Consider the following 16,497-nt stretch of genomic DNA (forward strand, 5'->3'; position numbering starts at 1 on the left):
GGATGTACAATGCAGCTTGGTGCTGGGAAGGCAGCATGGTTACAAGCGTGATGTAGAGAGAGCTGGTTGGTGAGGACGCTCAGAGAAGGACAGCTTGTGGGTCGCCATGCTCGCCAGCGGGAGAGACGACCGCCAGGCAGGCGGAGGAGGGAGGGCCGCCAGGCAGGAGGAGGTGTTGCTGGCTGGTTGGTGTAGGTAGAGAGAGAGATCACCACGAGGTCAGGTCTTAAATAGCGGGGGTAGGCGTGGCTTAGCAGTTGACCCCCGCTCCGTGGTGTATGGCGGCGCTGGTTGACCTAGACCACGAGGCATACACTGGGGAATTGGTGGGGTCGGCTAGGCAGCGACAAACAGCGTTTGTAGGGGAGAATTCCACTACAATACTCCCCCTTCCCTCCAGGCTGTGTAGGAGACTTGTTGTCTGCAGAGTTGCATAGCACATGTGAGGCAGAACGGGCGGTGCGTGCCTCATGTGAGACAACGGCGATGGCGTGATGAGCCGGTCGCTGGATACAACTGTCTAGATACACAATATCTGTGGGAGTAGAGAGGGAGAATAAGGGTGTGTGGAGGCGATGAATGTTGTGCTTCCCTCACGGCAGGTACAGAGTCGACAGATGCGCCTGCTGGGGTGTGTGGACCTGGGTCAGGAGCAAGGGCTGTGTCAGCAGCAGCGGATGAGGGCTCGTGACAGCAGCTGGGTCCACGACAGCAGCAGGGTGCAGGACATTAGCAGGGAGTACCTGAGGGAGAAAAGAGGGGTGTGTGGGTCCGCACTCAGGAACAGAGGCCGCATCAGGGGCGGCAGGGGTTACTGCTGGGCCGGGGTCGGCGTCTGAGGCAGGACGGGTGTGCTGGGGTTGGTAGGACGTGGTGCTTGGGGCAGGAAGAGGAGCTGGTGTCTGCTTAGAGTAGCAGAGCTGCTCTATGGTGTCTAACCTGCGGTGTAGAGACAGTAGCTGTAGAGCCGATGAGAGCTGCTTCTGGGTGGATAAGCCAGTCTTCCATGTTGCTTGAAGACTGGGAGCGTGATCAGTTTCTCCTCCATCCTGTGTGAGTGGTCACTCCGGGAGTCACCATTTGTGGGGTTTGATATTGTTTGGTTCACACTCAGGATGGGATGGAGAAAGGAAACTCACAATGTGCTCTCTATATACATGTTGTATTGGATGTACAATGCAGCTTGGTGCTGGGAAGGCAGCATGGTTACAAGCGTGATGTAGAGAGAGCTGGTTGGTGAGGACGCTCAGAGAAGGACAGCTTGTGGGTCGCCATGCTCGCCAGCGGGAGAGACGACCGCCAGGCAGGCGGAGGAGGGAGGGCCGCCAGGCAGGAGGAGGTGTTGCTGGCTGGTTGGTGTAGGTAGAGAGAGAGATCACCACGAGGTCAGGTCTTAAATAGCGGGGGTAGGCGTGGCTTAGCAGTTGACCCCCGCTCCGTGGTGTATGGCGGCGCTGGTTGACCTAGACCACGAGGCATACACTGGGGAATTGGTGGGGTCGGCTAGGCAGCGACAAACAGCGTTTGTAGGGGAGAATTCCACTACAAGATGATTCCGCCTAAAATACTGTAGGATTTATGGTCCTAGTGTTCCAAAGAAGCACTTTCACATCTTGTGAATATAGTCTGTCACAAGAAGACAAGTCAGGCAGTTTTCTTTGTTGGAGAATCAAAGAAAACCTATTTAATCTGATGGATAACTCATATATTTTTTTTTATTATTTTATTGTTTTCTAATTTTTGTTTTGTTGGTTAGGTTAGGTCCAAATATGTTAGGTTAGGTTAGGTAGGATTCTGACCCAGAATAGGGTAGGATTCTGGCCCAGGAGACAGTAGAATTCCACCTCAAAATACTGTAGGATTCCGCCCCAGAAGACAGGAGGATTCCGTCCCAGAATAGGGTAAGATTTTTGGCCAAAAATACTTTTTCTCTCAGAAATAAAATATAATGTGCCTAACTAATTAAGTACAACCAGAATAATACACAAGTACCAAGAAATGACCTCGAAAACCCATAAGTGGCGAGTAATTAGCATTGCAAAAGTAATTAAAATTTTCTAAAAATCATTTAAACAAGCAATAATCCAGATATCAAATTTTGGTTAACAGATCCTTAAGCAGCATGTTCAGGAGTACCTATACTGAGATTTTGAACAAAATCTATTTTTTGAATGAAATTGTAAGGCTTACCCCTTACAGGATTTTTGGCCAAAAATACTTTTTCTCTCAGAAATAAAATATAATGTGCCTAACTAATTAAGTACAACCAGAATAATACACAAGCACCAAGAAATGACCTCAAAAACCCATGTGGCGAGTAATTAGCTTTGCAAAAGTAATTAAAATGTTCTAAAAATCATTTGAACAAGCAATAATCCAGATATAAAATTTTGGTTAACAGATCCTTAAGCAGCATGTTCAGGAGTACCTATACTGAGATTTTGAACAAAATTTAATTTTTGGACGAAATTGTAAGGTTTACCCCTTACAGTATTTTTGGCCAAAAATACCTTTTTTTCTCAGAACTAAAATATAATGTGCCTAACTAATTAAGTACAACCAGAATAATACACAAGCACCAAGAAATGACCTCGAAAACCCATAAGTGGCGAGTAATTAGCATTGCAAAAGTAATTAAAATATTCTAAAAATCATTTAAACAAGCAATAATCCAGATATCAAATTTTGGTTAACAGATCCTTAAGCAGCATGTTCAGGAGTACCTATACTGAGATTTTGAACAAAATCTATTTTTTGAACAAAATTGTAAGGCTTACCCCTTACAGGATTTTTGGCCAAAAATACCTTTTCTCTCAGAACTAAAATATAATGTGCCTAACTATTTAAGTACATCCACAATAATACACTAGCACCAAGAAATGACCTCAAAAACCCATAAGTGGCGAGTAATTAGCTTTGCAAAAGTAATTAAAATGATCTAAAAATCATTTGAACAAGCAATAATCCAGATATCAAATTTTGGTTAACAGATCCTTAAGCAGCATGTTCAGGAGTACCTATACTGAGATTTTGGACGAAATTGTAAGGCTTACCCCTTACAGTATTTTTGGCCAAAAATACTTTTTCTCTCAGAAATAAAATATAATGTGCCTAACTAATTAAGTACAACCAGAATAATACACAAGTACCAAGAAATGACCTCGAAAACCCATAAGTGGCGAGTAATTAGCATTGCAAAAGTAATTAAAATTTTCTAAAAATCATTTAAACAAGCAATAATCCAGATATCAAATTTTGGTTAACAGATCCTTAAGCAGCATGTTCAGGAGTACCTATACTGAGATTTTGAACAAAATCTATTTTTTGAATGAAATTGTAAGGCTTACCCCTTACAGGATTTTTGGCCAAAAATACTTTTTCTCTCAGAAATAAAATATAATGTGCCTAACTAATTAAGTACAACCAGAATAATACACAAGCACCAAGAAATGACCTCAAAAACCCATAAGTGGCGAGTAATTAGCTTTGCAAAAGTAATTAAAATGTTCTAAAAATCATTTGAACAAGCAATAATTCAGATATCAAATTTTGGTTAACAGATCCTTAAGCAGCATGTTCAGGAGTACCTATACTGAGATTTTGAACAAAATCTATTTTTTGAACGAAATTGTAAGGCTTACCCCTTACAGGATTTTTGGCCAAAAATACCTTTTCTCTCAGAACTAAAATATAATGTGCCTAACTATTTAAGTACATCCACAATAATACACTAGCACCAAGAAATGACCTAAAAAACCCATAAGTGGTGAGTAATTAGCTTTGCAAAAGTAATTAAAATGTTCTAAAAATCATTTCAACAAGCAATAATCCAGATATAAAATTTTGGTTAACAGATCCTTAAGCAGCATGTTCAGGAGTACTTATACTGAGATTTTGAACAAAATCTAATTTTTTGGACGAAATGCCAAAAATTTAAAACGCTTCTGCACTTCACCTTACACAAGGATGTATGGGGGTGCCCAATAAAAAAATAAAAATAAAAATAAAAAAATCACGTGGGTCACCTTAAGCAATGGTAAAAAGGAAAACTGGAAAAAAACCCAGAGAAATCACATTAATAGTGGTCTGGTATTATGAAAAAGAAGAATTGGTACGTATTACTGTAAACCATATGGTACTCAACTTGTGCAAGATACAATACAAATTATTAGTATAAAACAACTGCTTGTTGTCTTTTTAATACTTTATTATAACATTTATAATAACTACCAATTCATATAATACACTATACTAGCTGTTGAAGTATTCAATTCATAATTTAAAAAGTTGCATAAACTGTACAGCCACTTGTAATTGCCTGTATTGAAGAAGCATTAACTGCAATTAAATGATTTAAACAGCACTTGCATCACTACATACAGTATAATTTTACTTTTATCCTCTTCACCACTGATCAGCTCGTTAGCCGCTTGGGTAATCGGTCACATCTCTGTTGCACACTGTTGGCAAGTACTGGGCATGCACCGGCTCCTGAATGTACCTGAACCTGCTCCAGTGTTGGTCAAGTCTGGTCTTGAAAGAGCTCACACTCGGTGCCATCACAACACTTTCTGGTAGATTGTTCCAAGTGTTCACAACTCTCACTCCGAAAAAGTTTGCCCTCACAGTTTTCTGGACTTGCGGCTTCTTCAATCTTGAGCTGTGACCCCTTGTGGGGTGAGCGTCCGCCAGCTCCAAGTTAGGACGCTCGACTGAGTACTGCCCCTCGAGATGCTTATACACCTCAATTAGGTCTTTATTAATATACAATATCACATCAAGATAAGTACGGTATATATATATACAGAATGTGTTAAATATATTGTCCATTATATAGCATCTATGGCACTACTGCAAAAGATCAATGTCGATCAGAAGTTAAAACTATAGTGTTTTACTGTTTCATCCCTGATCTATTAGAGTAAATTTTCCTGACTTCAGATCTAAAATAATCAATGGCTGATTTCTTCGAGCACCAAGAATGAGCATAGCTCCTCCTAGTCTGGCTGAGACAGGTATCCAATTTTCTTCTGGTGTGGCAATTTTAGAATCTGAGAAGAAATGCAGCTCATCATCATCTGTTGTGTAACACCGAACGACGATTATCGAGCCCAATCTGTCAAGGAAACAGTGAGATGCAAATTATTATTAAGAGTATTTGAGTACAGTACATATATTAAAAGTGTAGAATAGGATAAGATAGGATATACTGTACTTGTCATAGCCATTATTATTTTACAGCCATTTTCCACTCTTGCATGGGATAGTAGGGAAGCTAATTCTATAGGAATAAACTTAGAAGTTACAATTAAAGAAAAATGATGTTTGTACTGAGTCTTTCAGCCTGAAAAGGTGTATTGTACTAAAATGGTGAAACTTTAACATATTACTTAAAAAATTATCATGATGGATTTGTTTCATAAATGAGAAAAAGACTGTGAATGTAAACTGAAAATATTGTAAGGTGGACGTGAGGATAAACAGCTTCACTGTCCGTGCTAATACAGGGGATGACACCCTGGATGTACCCAAGAATGTCTGTAGGTAGTTTTAAAGTTGCCGGCATTTTCACGGCTGGGACAGGGAGCCATTTGTTCTAGAGACAGTAATTTCCTTATGTGTGTGTGTGTGTGTGTAGACAAACTCACAAAACACTACAAATAAATAATAATTACAAAATCCTCTCACAAATAATCAGAAACAAATTTATTAAAAATGTGAGTCTACCCTCAAGTCCGTGCTTTATTATTTTATTAATAAAGCATGGACTTGAGGGTAGACTCACATTTTTAATAATTTTTTTCTGATTATTTGTACATTATGTGTTTTGTGTGTGTGTGTCTACACACACACACACACAAATATACAATACAGGAAAAAGAAATAATTTTCCTAAGGGCAAACACATAAAGGGAAAACAGTCCACATTTCTTTGTACACAAGTAAAAATGTACCCCCGCCGGTCAGTAAATGTTATTCGCGGATTTGGCGATTTGCGGCCAATTTGAGAACCTAAACCCCCGTGAATTTGGGGACCCCCTGTACAATATTAACATTACTTTTGGGTTAGGTAGGATATAAATTTTTGTGGGTAGGCCCGCAGAAAAATACCTAAATCATAATGACCGAGGAAAGATTGCCCATACCTGGGATAAATATTTCTTACATGTACAGTAGGTATCACATAGAGGTGGGAGGGAAGGGGGGAGTGACTTGGGGGATCTTTCAGCTGTTTGCAGTCTTGTGTCCCATGTGTAGTGAAACTATTCGCAAATGACAAAGCAATATATTTTATTTTATTTTATTTATTCCTCACGTTTACTGTACTGTGGGTGTGCTGTACATAAGGTAATTTTCACATTTGCCAAATTGTTTGCAAGCCATAGAAGTGAATTTGGATTTACAACCAAATGAACTTACAAGCATATCTCTGTAACCAATTATGTTAGTAAGTAGGGGACTACCTGTAATACTTCCATTTTAAATAAATGTGCAATATTAGAGTGGCTACAACAAGGAATGAAAATAACTGGGAATTTTGATTTTGTGAACGGTGTGCAGAACAAAGAACATGACAAACAATAAAGGTAATACTGTATAGGCATATCAAGAAAACAGCTACGAGAGTGAGAGGGAGCAGATTATGGTCAACTGATCACTAGAAACATTAAACTTCCCACCCCTTCATGTGAGCCAAGGTTGATTTTTTTACTCAAGAATTGTGTATGATCATAGTCCAGTGGTGACAGAATGTTAGGAATTTTTTAACGGTGCCCCCTTTGTTCTTGAGATATGAGGTGGTTAAGAGGCCAAATGCAGAATCGCATCTTTGATACTCTACTTCTACAGAAAATGGAGTAAGGTTGATGGATACATAGACAACGAGTGGTGGGGGGATATTCATATATTTCTCTAAATATAGTACTGTAATGTATATCTTAAATACAGTACTTGCATTACTCTACTGTAGATACACTTGAACACTTAACTGTACCTGCATGCTGTAAAAACGGCACCCTGACCCACGGCAATGGACATTCGTACAGGGGATATGATAGGTGGTTCATCTGGCGCCATTATGCGACGTGTTGCTATGCGGCCTTTCCACTCTACAACACTGCCATCACTGCAACCTACATACACACGACCATTCTGCAAAATTTTTATTATAAATACTTTTAGGTTACAGAATCTATAAAATGATTTGTTGAGGATAACTAAATGTCAATTGTACAGTGGAGTCTATATAATTCGTCGGTTAGGTACCCAAAGACATCGTGAATTATCATATCGGCAATCATGGATTATGTGATTTAAATGGAAATAATTACCTTGGTTCCAGAGGCCAAGAAATACCCATAAACAGTTTCAAAACTGCTTTAATACACACTAAAAATCAACCATAATCCCCCATAATCACACTAACACATAGATATTGTGCAAAGAGTAGTTCTATACTACATAAATAGCTTTTTTCCTTCTCATAATTTTGTGTGGGTTACCAAATAACCATGAATTTAATACCACACAATAACTCATCTGGGATCGAGTGCAATTTTATTTTGTGACAATTTATTATTTTAAAATAATGTCTTATTAACCTGATACCAAAGAAACCTAAGTAATATGGGAAATGTGGTGAGATTGCATAATGTATTAATGAGGTGGGAGCAGTGCGGTCAGCTTGGGAACATGGGAGGGTATGTGCACTGCGCGCAGTCCACAAACAATACACTTACTGCTTTTCATTTTTCTTATTTTAAAGTTTTAAATCCTGTATTATATTGTCTTTATTTCTAAGTCACATTGGAGCACTGAAGTGATATTCATATTACTGTATATTTTCTTTATTTCCAAGACAAATTAGACCAATTTGATATTTCCACAACCCTTGTGATTTCTTATGTAAAAAGAGTTAAATATAATACTGTATCAATATTATAATATAGTAAACCATTCCTCCATAATGATGTTATCAAATTTTCATGTTATTTTACACCTGTCATCACTTTCTAATATGTAATGTACTAAACCGACTTATACGTACTGGAGATACACCTAAGCCATTAAAGGCAGCATCATCTGGGAGAAGATCTGGGGATGCATGGCCTCGCGTCGTTATCAATGAGTTGCCCACCAAGTCCAGAAAGAGAACAGTCCGAGGTGTAAGCACTGCTAAAGTTGTCTCACCAGTATGAGCCATTGCTGTCACCATCCCTACCTTCAGTTCACTGTGAGCAATGTGTGCACCTGCAATACAGTTTAGATTATGAACACAAAATACACCTCTTTAATGGTACACTACAGTACATGACACTCCTATTTGGCTACCCCTATCTCAGCCATCTGACATGTATTTGCAGCCTATCAAAATATACAACTAGGTACCTTCCTTCATAAGTGGACCTTTTAAGCCACATTCTTTTTTTAATCAACACAGAGTCTATCTATGATGCCTTGTGCCTTCATCATCTCCCTCAAAAAATTTCAGCCCCTGACCTTCCCATTTTTAATGTACAAAATTAGTACTGTACAGTGATCCCTCGGTTAACGAGCGCCTCGGTTAACAAGATTTCGGTTAACGATTTACCTTCCATGAGATTCTTAACCTCCGTTAACGAGCAATCCCTCGATTAACGAGTTTTTAACGAGCGCCCCTCCACATGTTTTCGCTTGCATTTGGCGGTCCACCAGCTGTAGTATTAGTCTGCCAATACAGTAATCGGTTCTATGGCTTAAATTCATTATTATTTTAGTAAATATCAAGAAGTTTGTACTATTCAATAATTTAAAAGTTTTATATTAAATTTTTTAGTCATTTTAACAATTATTGAACATAATTGAAGTATAGGAAGCTAGTTTTTTGCGCGCCAAACAGCCTGTCAACACACCATACAGGCGTCAGTCTCTGTGTCTTTTCAGTGGAGGTAAAATCTTGCTGGAGACTCTCTTCAACTAAATGTTTTTTTTCAGGGTTTCCAAGCAAATTATTGGTCAATTTGAAATTTATTTTACATATTGACAATATATAATGCAGTGCAGTGTTGATTTAAAGAAAATAATCTTGAATTACACCAAGAGAACTACAATTTTATGGGTGAAATGGCACCATGGGGTGACTTCTCTTCCACCCCAATGCCTTCTCTTCTCCCTTCTCCTCCACCCCCATTCTAATTCCCATCATCATCATCAGCCAGGAGCCTTCTACATACACACCTCAAAGTAAGTGTACTTTACTACCTTTTTTGTTGATCTTAGGCAATTTTCAGTGAGCTGGAACCAATTACCCAAAAACCCATTGAAACAATGGTTTCGGTTAACGAGCAACCTTCTGGAACGAATTGTGCTCGTTAACCGAGGGCCCACTGTATATTAAATTTAAGAGTAAAGAATATTTCCTTTTATTTATTTACCACATATTACATGCGAGTAAAAGATAAAATAATAATAATGATAAAAAATAATAAAAATATCATCACTTGCTGAACAGTAAGCTCATCATGAACGTACAGAATAATATTAATTATCTCGTATTTCAAATTGTACCTCGGTGTGTTTCTGGGTATGCCATTGATTCTATCCCCAGTAAACAGTCATTTAGGTACAGTATTTGCCATTGTGTTATTACCTTTAATCCAATTAAAGACATGTACTGTAGAAGCATCAGCCAGAGAAGCCAGGAACCTGCCACTAGGTGAGAAGCTGAGGGCAGTGATAATGGTCTCTTTGCCACCTCTCAGCACGGCTACATTGGTTCCGTCACTTGGCCGCCAAACATGTACCAAGGCAAAATTTTCTACGTTGTCCTCCGAGACATCTCCTTCCATTCCCAACTATAAGTTACATAAAATAAACATTAAATTAATATCTTGTCATGTGAAAGATTATATTTCCCCTTTTAAAATTTGTAATGTGCTTAAAATATACTCTGGGGCTTGGGTGAGGTTTCAACTATGACCTATGATAGAACAGTCAATTTCTTCATGTTCTGGCACCTGTGGCCAGTCATTTTCTGTACAATCTTTGTCCAATTTCTCTGGAGCTGAGATGGACAGTTCTTCAGAGCATCCTTATCTCAAATCAATACTTTTGTTAAGACAAATTCACTCTAACCCCTTTGACTATTCCCTCCTTTCATTTCTTAAATTACTCTGCTGTCACTTCAATACTATCAGCTATTAACACTAAGTCATCAACATACAACAATTCCCGGGCAGACTAGTCCTATAGTCCTGTGATATTGCCTCCAGCGCCATGATAAACAGAAAAGACAGACCCCTGATGAATCCCTACTTTCATCTCAAATTCTTCACATTCCTCCCCATATAACGCCATAACCACTCAAACAAGACACTCCTCGACCGCTAGCTTTCTCATTGCCTACTTCACGTGGTATCCAATCAAATCCCTTCTCAAAGTCTACAACTACAGCTGTCTCTCCTTCCCCAGACTGGCCATAAATATTGGCTCTATAGCCTTCTACCTGACAAGCCCAAACTACATCTTATTTACATCCCTTATCAATTTCTCAATTACTCCTTCAACAACTTTCATGACCTGATCTTATAAATTCAGGCCCTGTAGTTCCTATGTTCACGTGCATTATCTTTACCCTTGTAAGTATTCACAATCATATATGCAAGGAAGAATGAAGGAATCCTACATTACTATTGGTAATGCCTTGCTATAAACCACAGGATGTTGTTTTGGAGTACGGTATTTCTTTCGTTATGCTGAGTCAATAACAAATTTAAGGTCTGTATAAAAGCCATGCCTAAATTATTCTGAAGCAATTTGTCTTGGGTTTCTATGAATACGTATTTTATAAGCACCAATTACTAGGTTGGTCTCTTACTTATGTAGAGTCAAATCAAATGTTTAAATTTTAAAAAACTTCTGTATGGGAGATTATCAAGTGCAACTGATGCAATTGTGAAAATATGTGCTTATCATCCAACCTTGAGTGTACAAAATCCTGTTTATGAATCAGATAAACACATCATACAGAGTACCTGCACAGCTATATGAAAATACAGTAAGCTAAAAGTTAATGTGACTCATTACCTGTGCTGTGGCAATCATCTTGGGATCATTAACAGACAAAGCAAGAAAAGTTATGGCTGCTGTATGTTCCCCATAGACAAGACGCTGACCTTCCATCTCCCCTCCTGAACACAGGGAAAAGATAGATAACAAAAATATAAAAGACAGATTATTATATCAAAATTCAAACATAGTAAAAGGGTGGTTGTTAAGATACTGATATGAGACATCAGTTGAGTAGACTTATAATGCACATTAATAAAAGCTAAACCCACCTGAAATTTTTCATTCACCTATGTTGGCTAAGTCTATCAAGGGTAAGAAGGTTATCTACGGCCTGTATTGTAGTTATTCAGGTCTGCATATTGATATCTACTCCAAGTTACAATCTTATTTGAAGAGCTGCTTAGATTTCGGTTACCGGTAAACATCCTATCAAGTACATATACTGTATTTAAAATTGTAAAACTGGGGTGAAACTATCTCCAGATTTCACTTTTAACATGAGGCTAGATATATTCCTAAGTGAATGACAGAGGAGAGAAAATAATTAATTACACTTCATGCAGCAAGTAATTGTTATAACTTAATGGAAATTGGGGCATGTGAAACTGTGAGGAGTTTATATTACAATTCAGAGTTTCATGTAATTATTGTTTGGTGTTGGGTTCAGTTTTAAAGGTTCATTTGAATCTTGTATTCTACTGTCAGTTAGCTCCAACTGAAGCAGTTGGTGCGCATGCTCTAATTGTACAGTTGTTGCGCATGTGCTTATTGTATCAGTTGGTCATGTCCCTGACTGCCCAAGTGGCTAACGAGCCAATCAGTGGTAAATAGGATAAAAGTAAAAGTAAAAAGATAAGGAGCATTGAGGTTGGGGAAAAGACAACAACCTTCTGTAAAATTTTAGGGCAACTGTATCTCAGATGGCTATGGTAACTATTAAATTAATTACAGTTTTGTTCTCCACTAAATTATTTTTTAGGTACTTTATTCTGCAATTAACATAAAGTACAGTAATGGCTTAAAAGGGGGTATCCTTCCAGTAGAAATATTGCTGCTGTTTACTTCATTTGCTGGTTGCTTTCCTGACATATCTAAGTAGGGTATCCAAACCACTTAGAAAATGCAAGAAACTGCTTGAAAGTTCTGTCAAAATGTGGACCTGGATTTGAAAGATTACAATGACTAGTAAACAATTTCATCAAACTGCTTGGAACATATGAGATATTCATATTCTTTTGATTTAATGGTTAATTACCTTCTTCCATCACCCCAACAATGAAAACTATCAATTAGAAATAAAGGTGAAAGTTCTCTATGACTGTAAAATCAAAATTTCTTAAAGTTATCATAAATGAAGGCATACCTGTATACAGTACTATATACAGTACTGTATTTAAAACGCCAATTACGATGTACCCTTAAGTTTTAAATTAATTGTATATATATTTTCTCAGTAATAAAGAATATCTTTACCATTTTAATACATTAGTTTTCACTCACAAGAAAAAGGCATTCTATCCCCCCCAAAACGCCTGACCTATTACCTTACGTTTCGGCATATGAGGTAAAAAAAATAGATTTAGTTCAAATTTCATACAAAGGTACTCCTTTACATGTTGATTAAGAATATGCATTGAAAATCTTAAAATTTGAGTAATTTGTGTTAAAAACGAGTCTTGAAATTAAAAAAAAAAAAAAATAGAATACCTGTACAGTGTAATATCTATCATAACCAGCACTACCTTCAGCAATATTTAGCTGTCCTACAGCAGAGCCACTACAGTAAAAGGCCTTCTTATCATCAGGGGTAAGGGTCGGGATAGACCTTAGTTGACCAGCAGAACGCTTTCGATGAGACTGTGGTTCTCGAGTCTTCCCTGGTGTCCTAGTTGATTTTCTGTCTTTGGTAGAGGTTGTGTGGACAATCAATGGTACATCATCATCATCCAACCCTGCAGCTTCCAAGTCCATTATAGTCAAATCTGACAGTGAAGAGAAAAGGGAAAATATTATCATACAAAATAAGTAATCTTGGAAACAAAGCAGCCATGATTTGGATGGGCAACACCATTGTATAATTCTGCACATTATTTATAGTAGCTTAAAACTTAATGCTGGTCACTCTGAACCAAAGCTTAAAAAAAGCATCCAAGAGCTATTAGAGGAAAAAATCTTATGAGCTTTACACAACTTTCAGTTTCATGGAAACATGACACACTGGTGATTAAAAAAATAAGTAGCAAGGAACATTGACTGGCCAAATTGGTGATCAGTAAGTGTGAAGATTCTTCCTGGAATATCATCACAGGTTCATCACATTCTCATTGTCATATAATAATAATAATAACAGTAATAATGTAATAATAATAATAACAATTTATATTTAGGTAATACTGTATAGGCAACAAAGCCATCAGATGCTTATTTTCAGTAGGGTCCTTTAGTTTAAATGCCTTAGTACGTAATTAGATAAGAAGCAGCGTTTTCAAAGTGGTATGGCCGTTGCAAGCCTTCTAAGACTTTGATGTCTTTTCATGCACTTACTATATTTCAAAATGTAACTGTATACTGCAGAAGACTGTTTTAAAATTGTTTATAATACTAATGGATTATTAATACAGTACTGTACTTCCCAAATGAGGACCAAGTTTCATAATACAATTACGATCAAATGTAATGTTCCAGCTAACCGGCTGAGAGAGCACGACAGTGAATTCTTACAAGGGAAAATGTAATGTCCAGTACATGTACAGTACTTGATTGTGGAAGCTACAGGTGCCTAAAGCTGTTTTATCAGTTTATGAAAGTTGTGGAAAGTGTGATCACGAAATTGATAAGGGAGAAAGTGGACATTAAGGAACAGCAGTTTAGGTTTGTGACAGGCAGGGGATTATAAAAGCAATATTTATGGCCAGGCAACTACTGTACAGGAGAAATGTCTGAAGAAGAATTGAAGGCTGTCCATTGTATATGCAGACTTAGAGAAGGCATGTAGCAAGATATCCAAAGGAGAAGTGCAGTGGGTAATACAAAAATTTGGGGCCAAGGAGAGTCTGGTACAAGTGGTTATAGCATTGTACGAGAGTTTGAGAGCCTCTGCGAGAGTAAATGGCAAGAAAAAGAGAGAAATGTGAGGTTAAAATAAGGGTCTATCTACGGTGTATCTTCAGCCCCCTTCCGTTTATCATGGTGTTCGAGGCAATTTCGCAAGATTTTAGGATTGGTCTGCCCTGGGAGTTGCTATATGCAGATGAATTAGTGTTGATAGTAGATAGTATTGAAGAAGTAGTGATATGAGACCTCAGAGATAAGAACTTGATGAGAGAGGGAGCTTGGAGAGTTGCTATCAGGTAATCACAGTTAAACTATGCAAGTACTGTATTGAAAATGGCAATAAAATGGTGATGATGAAATAAGAGCACACTTTTAAACAGGCAAACAAAAGTGCTAATGCAATGAGACTTTCCATTAATGGGACCCCTGTATTAATCAGATGGTTTACTGTATAAGCCTTGTACTGTATTGTTTCTTCTTGATTTTAATGAATTAGTTATGACATATACCGTACTTCAATACTGTACTGGACTCATATTTCTGTAAACTTACACACTTTTATCCTGTGTCACACAAGACAATTAAATTTAAAGGTTGAAATAGCATTGAGGTCCCTAATTCCATAAAAAAGTATTAACTGCAGAAAGCAAATAAACTAACAAAATACCAATTTCACAAAAACTTAACACATCATGAAATACCCTTTACATATGATTATTTGCGTGAGTGAAGATCCAAGCTAAACCAAGCAAAGGAGCTGACTAAATTGGTCTATGTACAGTATATTGAAAAAGAGTGATTAGTATGAGAAACAACAATTCTTGTGAGAAAAATCAATTCAACAACAGTGTTAAATATCTATTTACCTTCATCTGGTAGATCATCAAGAGTATGTTCACCATTTTGGGGAGAGTGTAAGGTGTCCTCTTTGTCTTGTTTCAGTGAGCCTTGCCTCACCTTCCACACTATGACAGAGGTGTCACCACCACCAGTTGTCACGATCAGTGAGTTATCATACACCCACTTCACATTTGTTACATGGGCACTGTGACCCCGGTACTGACGGTGCTTCTTCAGTCCTCCCTAAACAATGTAAACAAACTTACTCAGGATAAATTGCTTTAATCCGATCTATAACATATATATACTGTATATAAATATTTTCTTTATTATTCAGGCAAGTTTACCATCTACCTTTAAGTCTACCACCACCATTACCTATCACCTCAATAAACTCTCTAAGTTTTCTTCAGCTCCATATGGTACCTGGGTATTTCTTAAATGAAAATCCTTTTTACAGTAACTATATATGGGTACTTTACTCTTTCTTTATACTAATGATGGATTATATATGTACAGTATTGTATATATATACAGTATATATCAAACACCTTAAATAAAAACCTTGTAGGTCATGGGTCCTAAGGCATAAGATAACACAGCCTATCTCTAGCTTTAGATGTCAAAGATATACAGCCACTCCACGACTTACGACCAACTCGACTTACGACCACCCGGACATACTACCGTCCCAGTCGTACCAAAATTTTTTCAAATTACGTATTTTCGAGTCCCGACTTTAATGATTGCGCTGTGTACTGACAAAATTTTTGTTTATAATTACCTTTAAAATGGCTGGCAAGCTTAAAAGTGAGAGTTTTGTGGTGCTGAGAAGAAAAAGAGACACCCATTTTGGATTTTCTATGTATTATTTTTGCATTTTCGACTTACGACCAATTCGACTTACGACTTGGATTTGGGTCCCTAACCCTGTTGTAAGTCGTGGAGCAGCTGTATACTGTATATCTCTAATTCTTTAATATGACTTTAATGTAACTGGGAGAATGGATAACACTAGAAAGAGATGGAATTATAATAATACTGTACAGTATATAGGACCATATTCACTTTATGACCACTGTACTGACAGACAGAGGTAATTTCTTCAATATGACTTTAATATAAATTAAACAGTTGGTGCCTATTACACGACCATACCATACATGGGTACCGAAATAGTCTGACCAGACCCTCTTCATCTGATACAGTTGCCACTACTGGGAGGTTGTGTGCTGTAGCAATAGCATTAATATCTGTTAGGTCCATGTCTGGTGCCCATACACCTTCAACAGTTGCATCGAGCGGACATGTTAATGGAGATGTCCATGCTAACTCGGCAGTAGTTGAATCAGGGATTAACTGACGGGTTCCATGAGGAGCCTCATAGAACAGCTGTTCTCCTGCTCCTGTGATTAAAACATCATCAAATATTAACACTTCTAATGAAACAACTCATATACAGGCTTGTACAGTATATATATTGTATATATAATGTTTTTAATTTTCTTGTCATATTTGAAGAAATGTTCAGTAAGTATAACAAAAACAGCAGCA

General features: G+C 37.6%; 1 protein-coding gene across 4 annotated transcripts in view; it reads right to left on the minus strand.

Annotated features, from left to right (window-relative positions):
- Positions 1 to 4,595: 4,595 nt before the first annotated feature.
- The window catches only part of LOC121878203 (echinoderm microtubule-associated protein-like 5), a 41,544-nt gene continuing 29,642 nt past the window's right edge, over positions 4,596 to 16,497 (minus strand). For all 4 annotated transcript variants that reach the window (XM_042384277.1, XM_042384280.1, XM_042384278.1 and 1 more), the window contains exons 24-31: positions 16,102 to 16,349; positions 14,970 to 15,186; positions 12,792 to 13,031; positions 11,065 to 11,168; positions 9,629 to 9,833; positions 8,048 to 8,250; positions 6,995 to 7,152; positions 4,596 to 5,116 (exon numbers count right to left, since the gene is read on the minus strand). In XM_042384277.1, coding sequence (XP_042240211.1) covers positions 4,903 to 5,116; positions 6,995 to 7,152; positions 8,048 to 8,250; positions 9,629 to 9,833; positions 11,065 to 11,168; positions 12,792 to 13,031; positions 14,970 to 15,186; positions 16,102 to 16,349 — 1,589 coding nt within the window. In that variant the 3' untranslated portion in view covers positions 4,596 to 4,902. The remainder of the gene's footprint in view (positions 5,117 to 6,994; positions 7,153 to 8,047; positions 8,251 to 9,628; positions 9,834 to 11,064; positions 11,169 to 12,791; positions 13,032 to 14,969; positions 15,187 to 16,101; positions 16,350 to 16,497) is intronic.

Source organism: Homarus americanus, unplaced genomic scaffold, assembly GCF_018991925.1.
Source record: "Homarus americanus isolate GMGI-L3 unplaced genomic scaffold, GMGI_Hamer_2.0 scaffold45562, whole genome shotgun sequence".
Lineage (NCBI taxonomy): Eukaryota > Metazoa > Arthropoda > Malacostraca > Decapoda > Nephropidae > Homarus > Homarus americanus.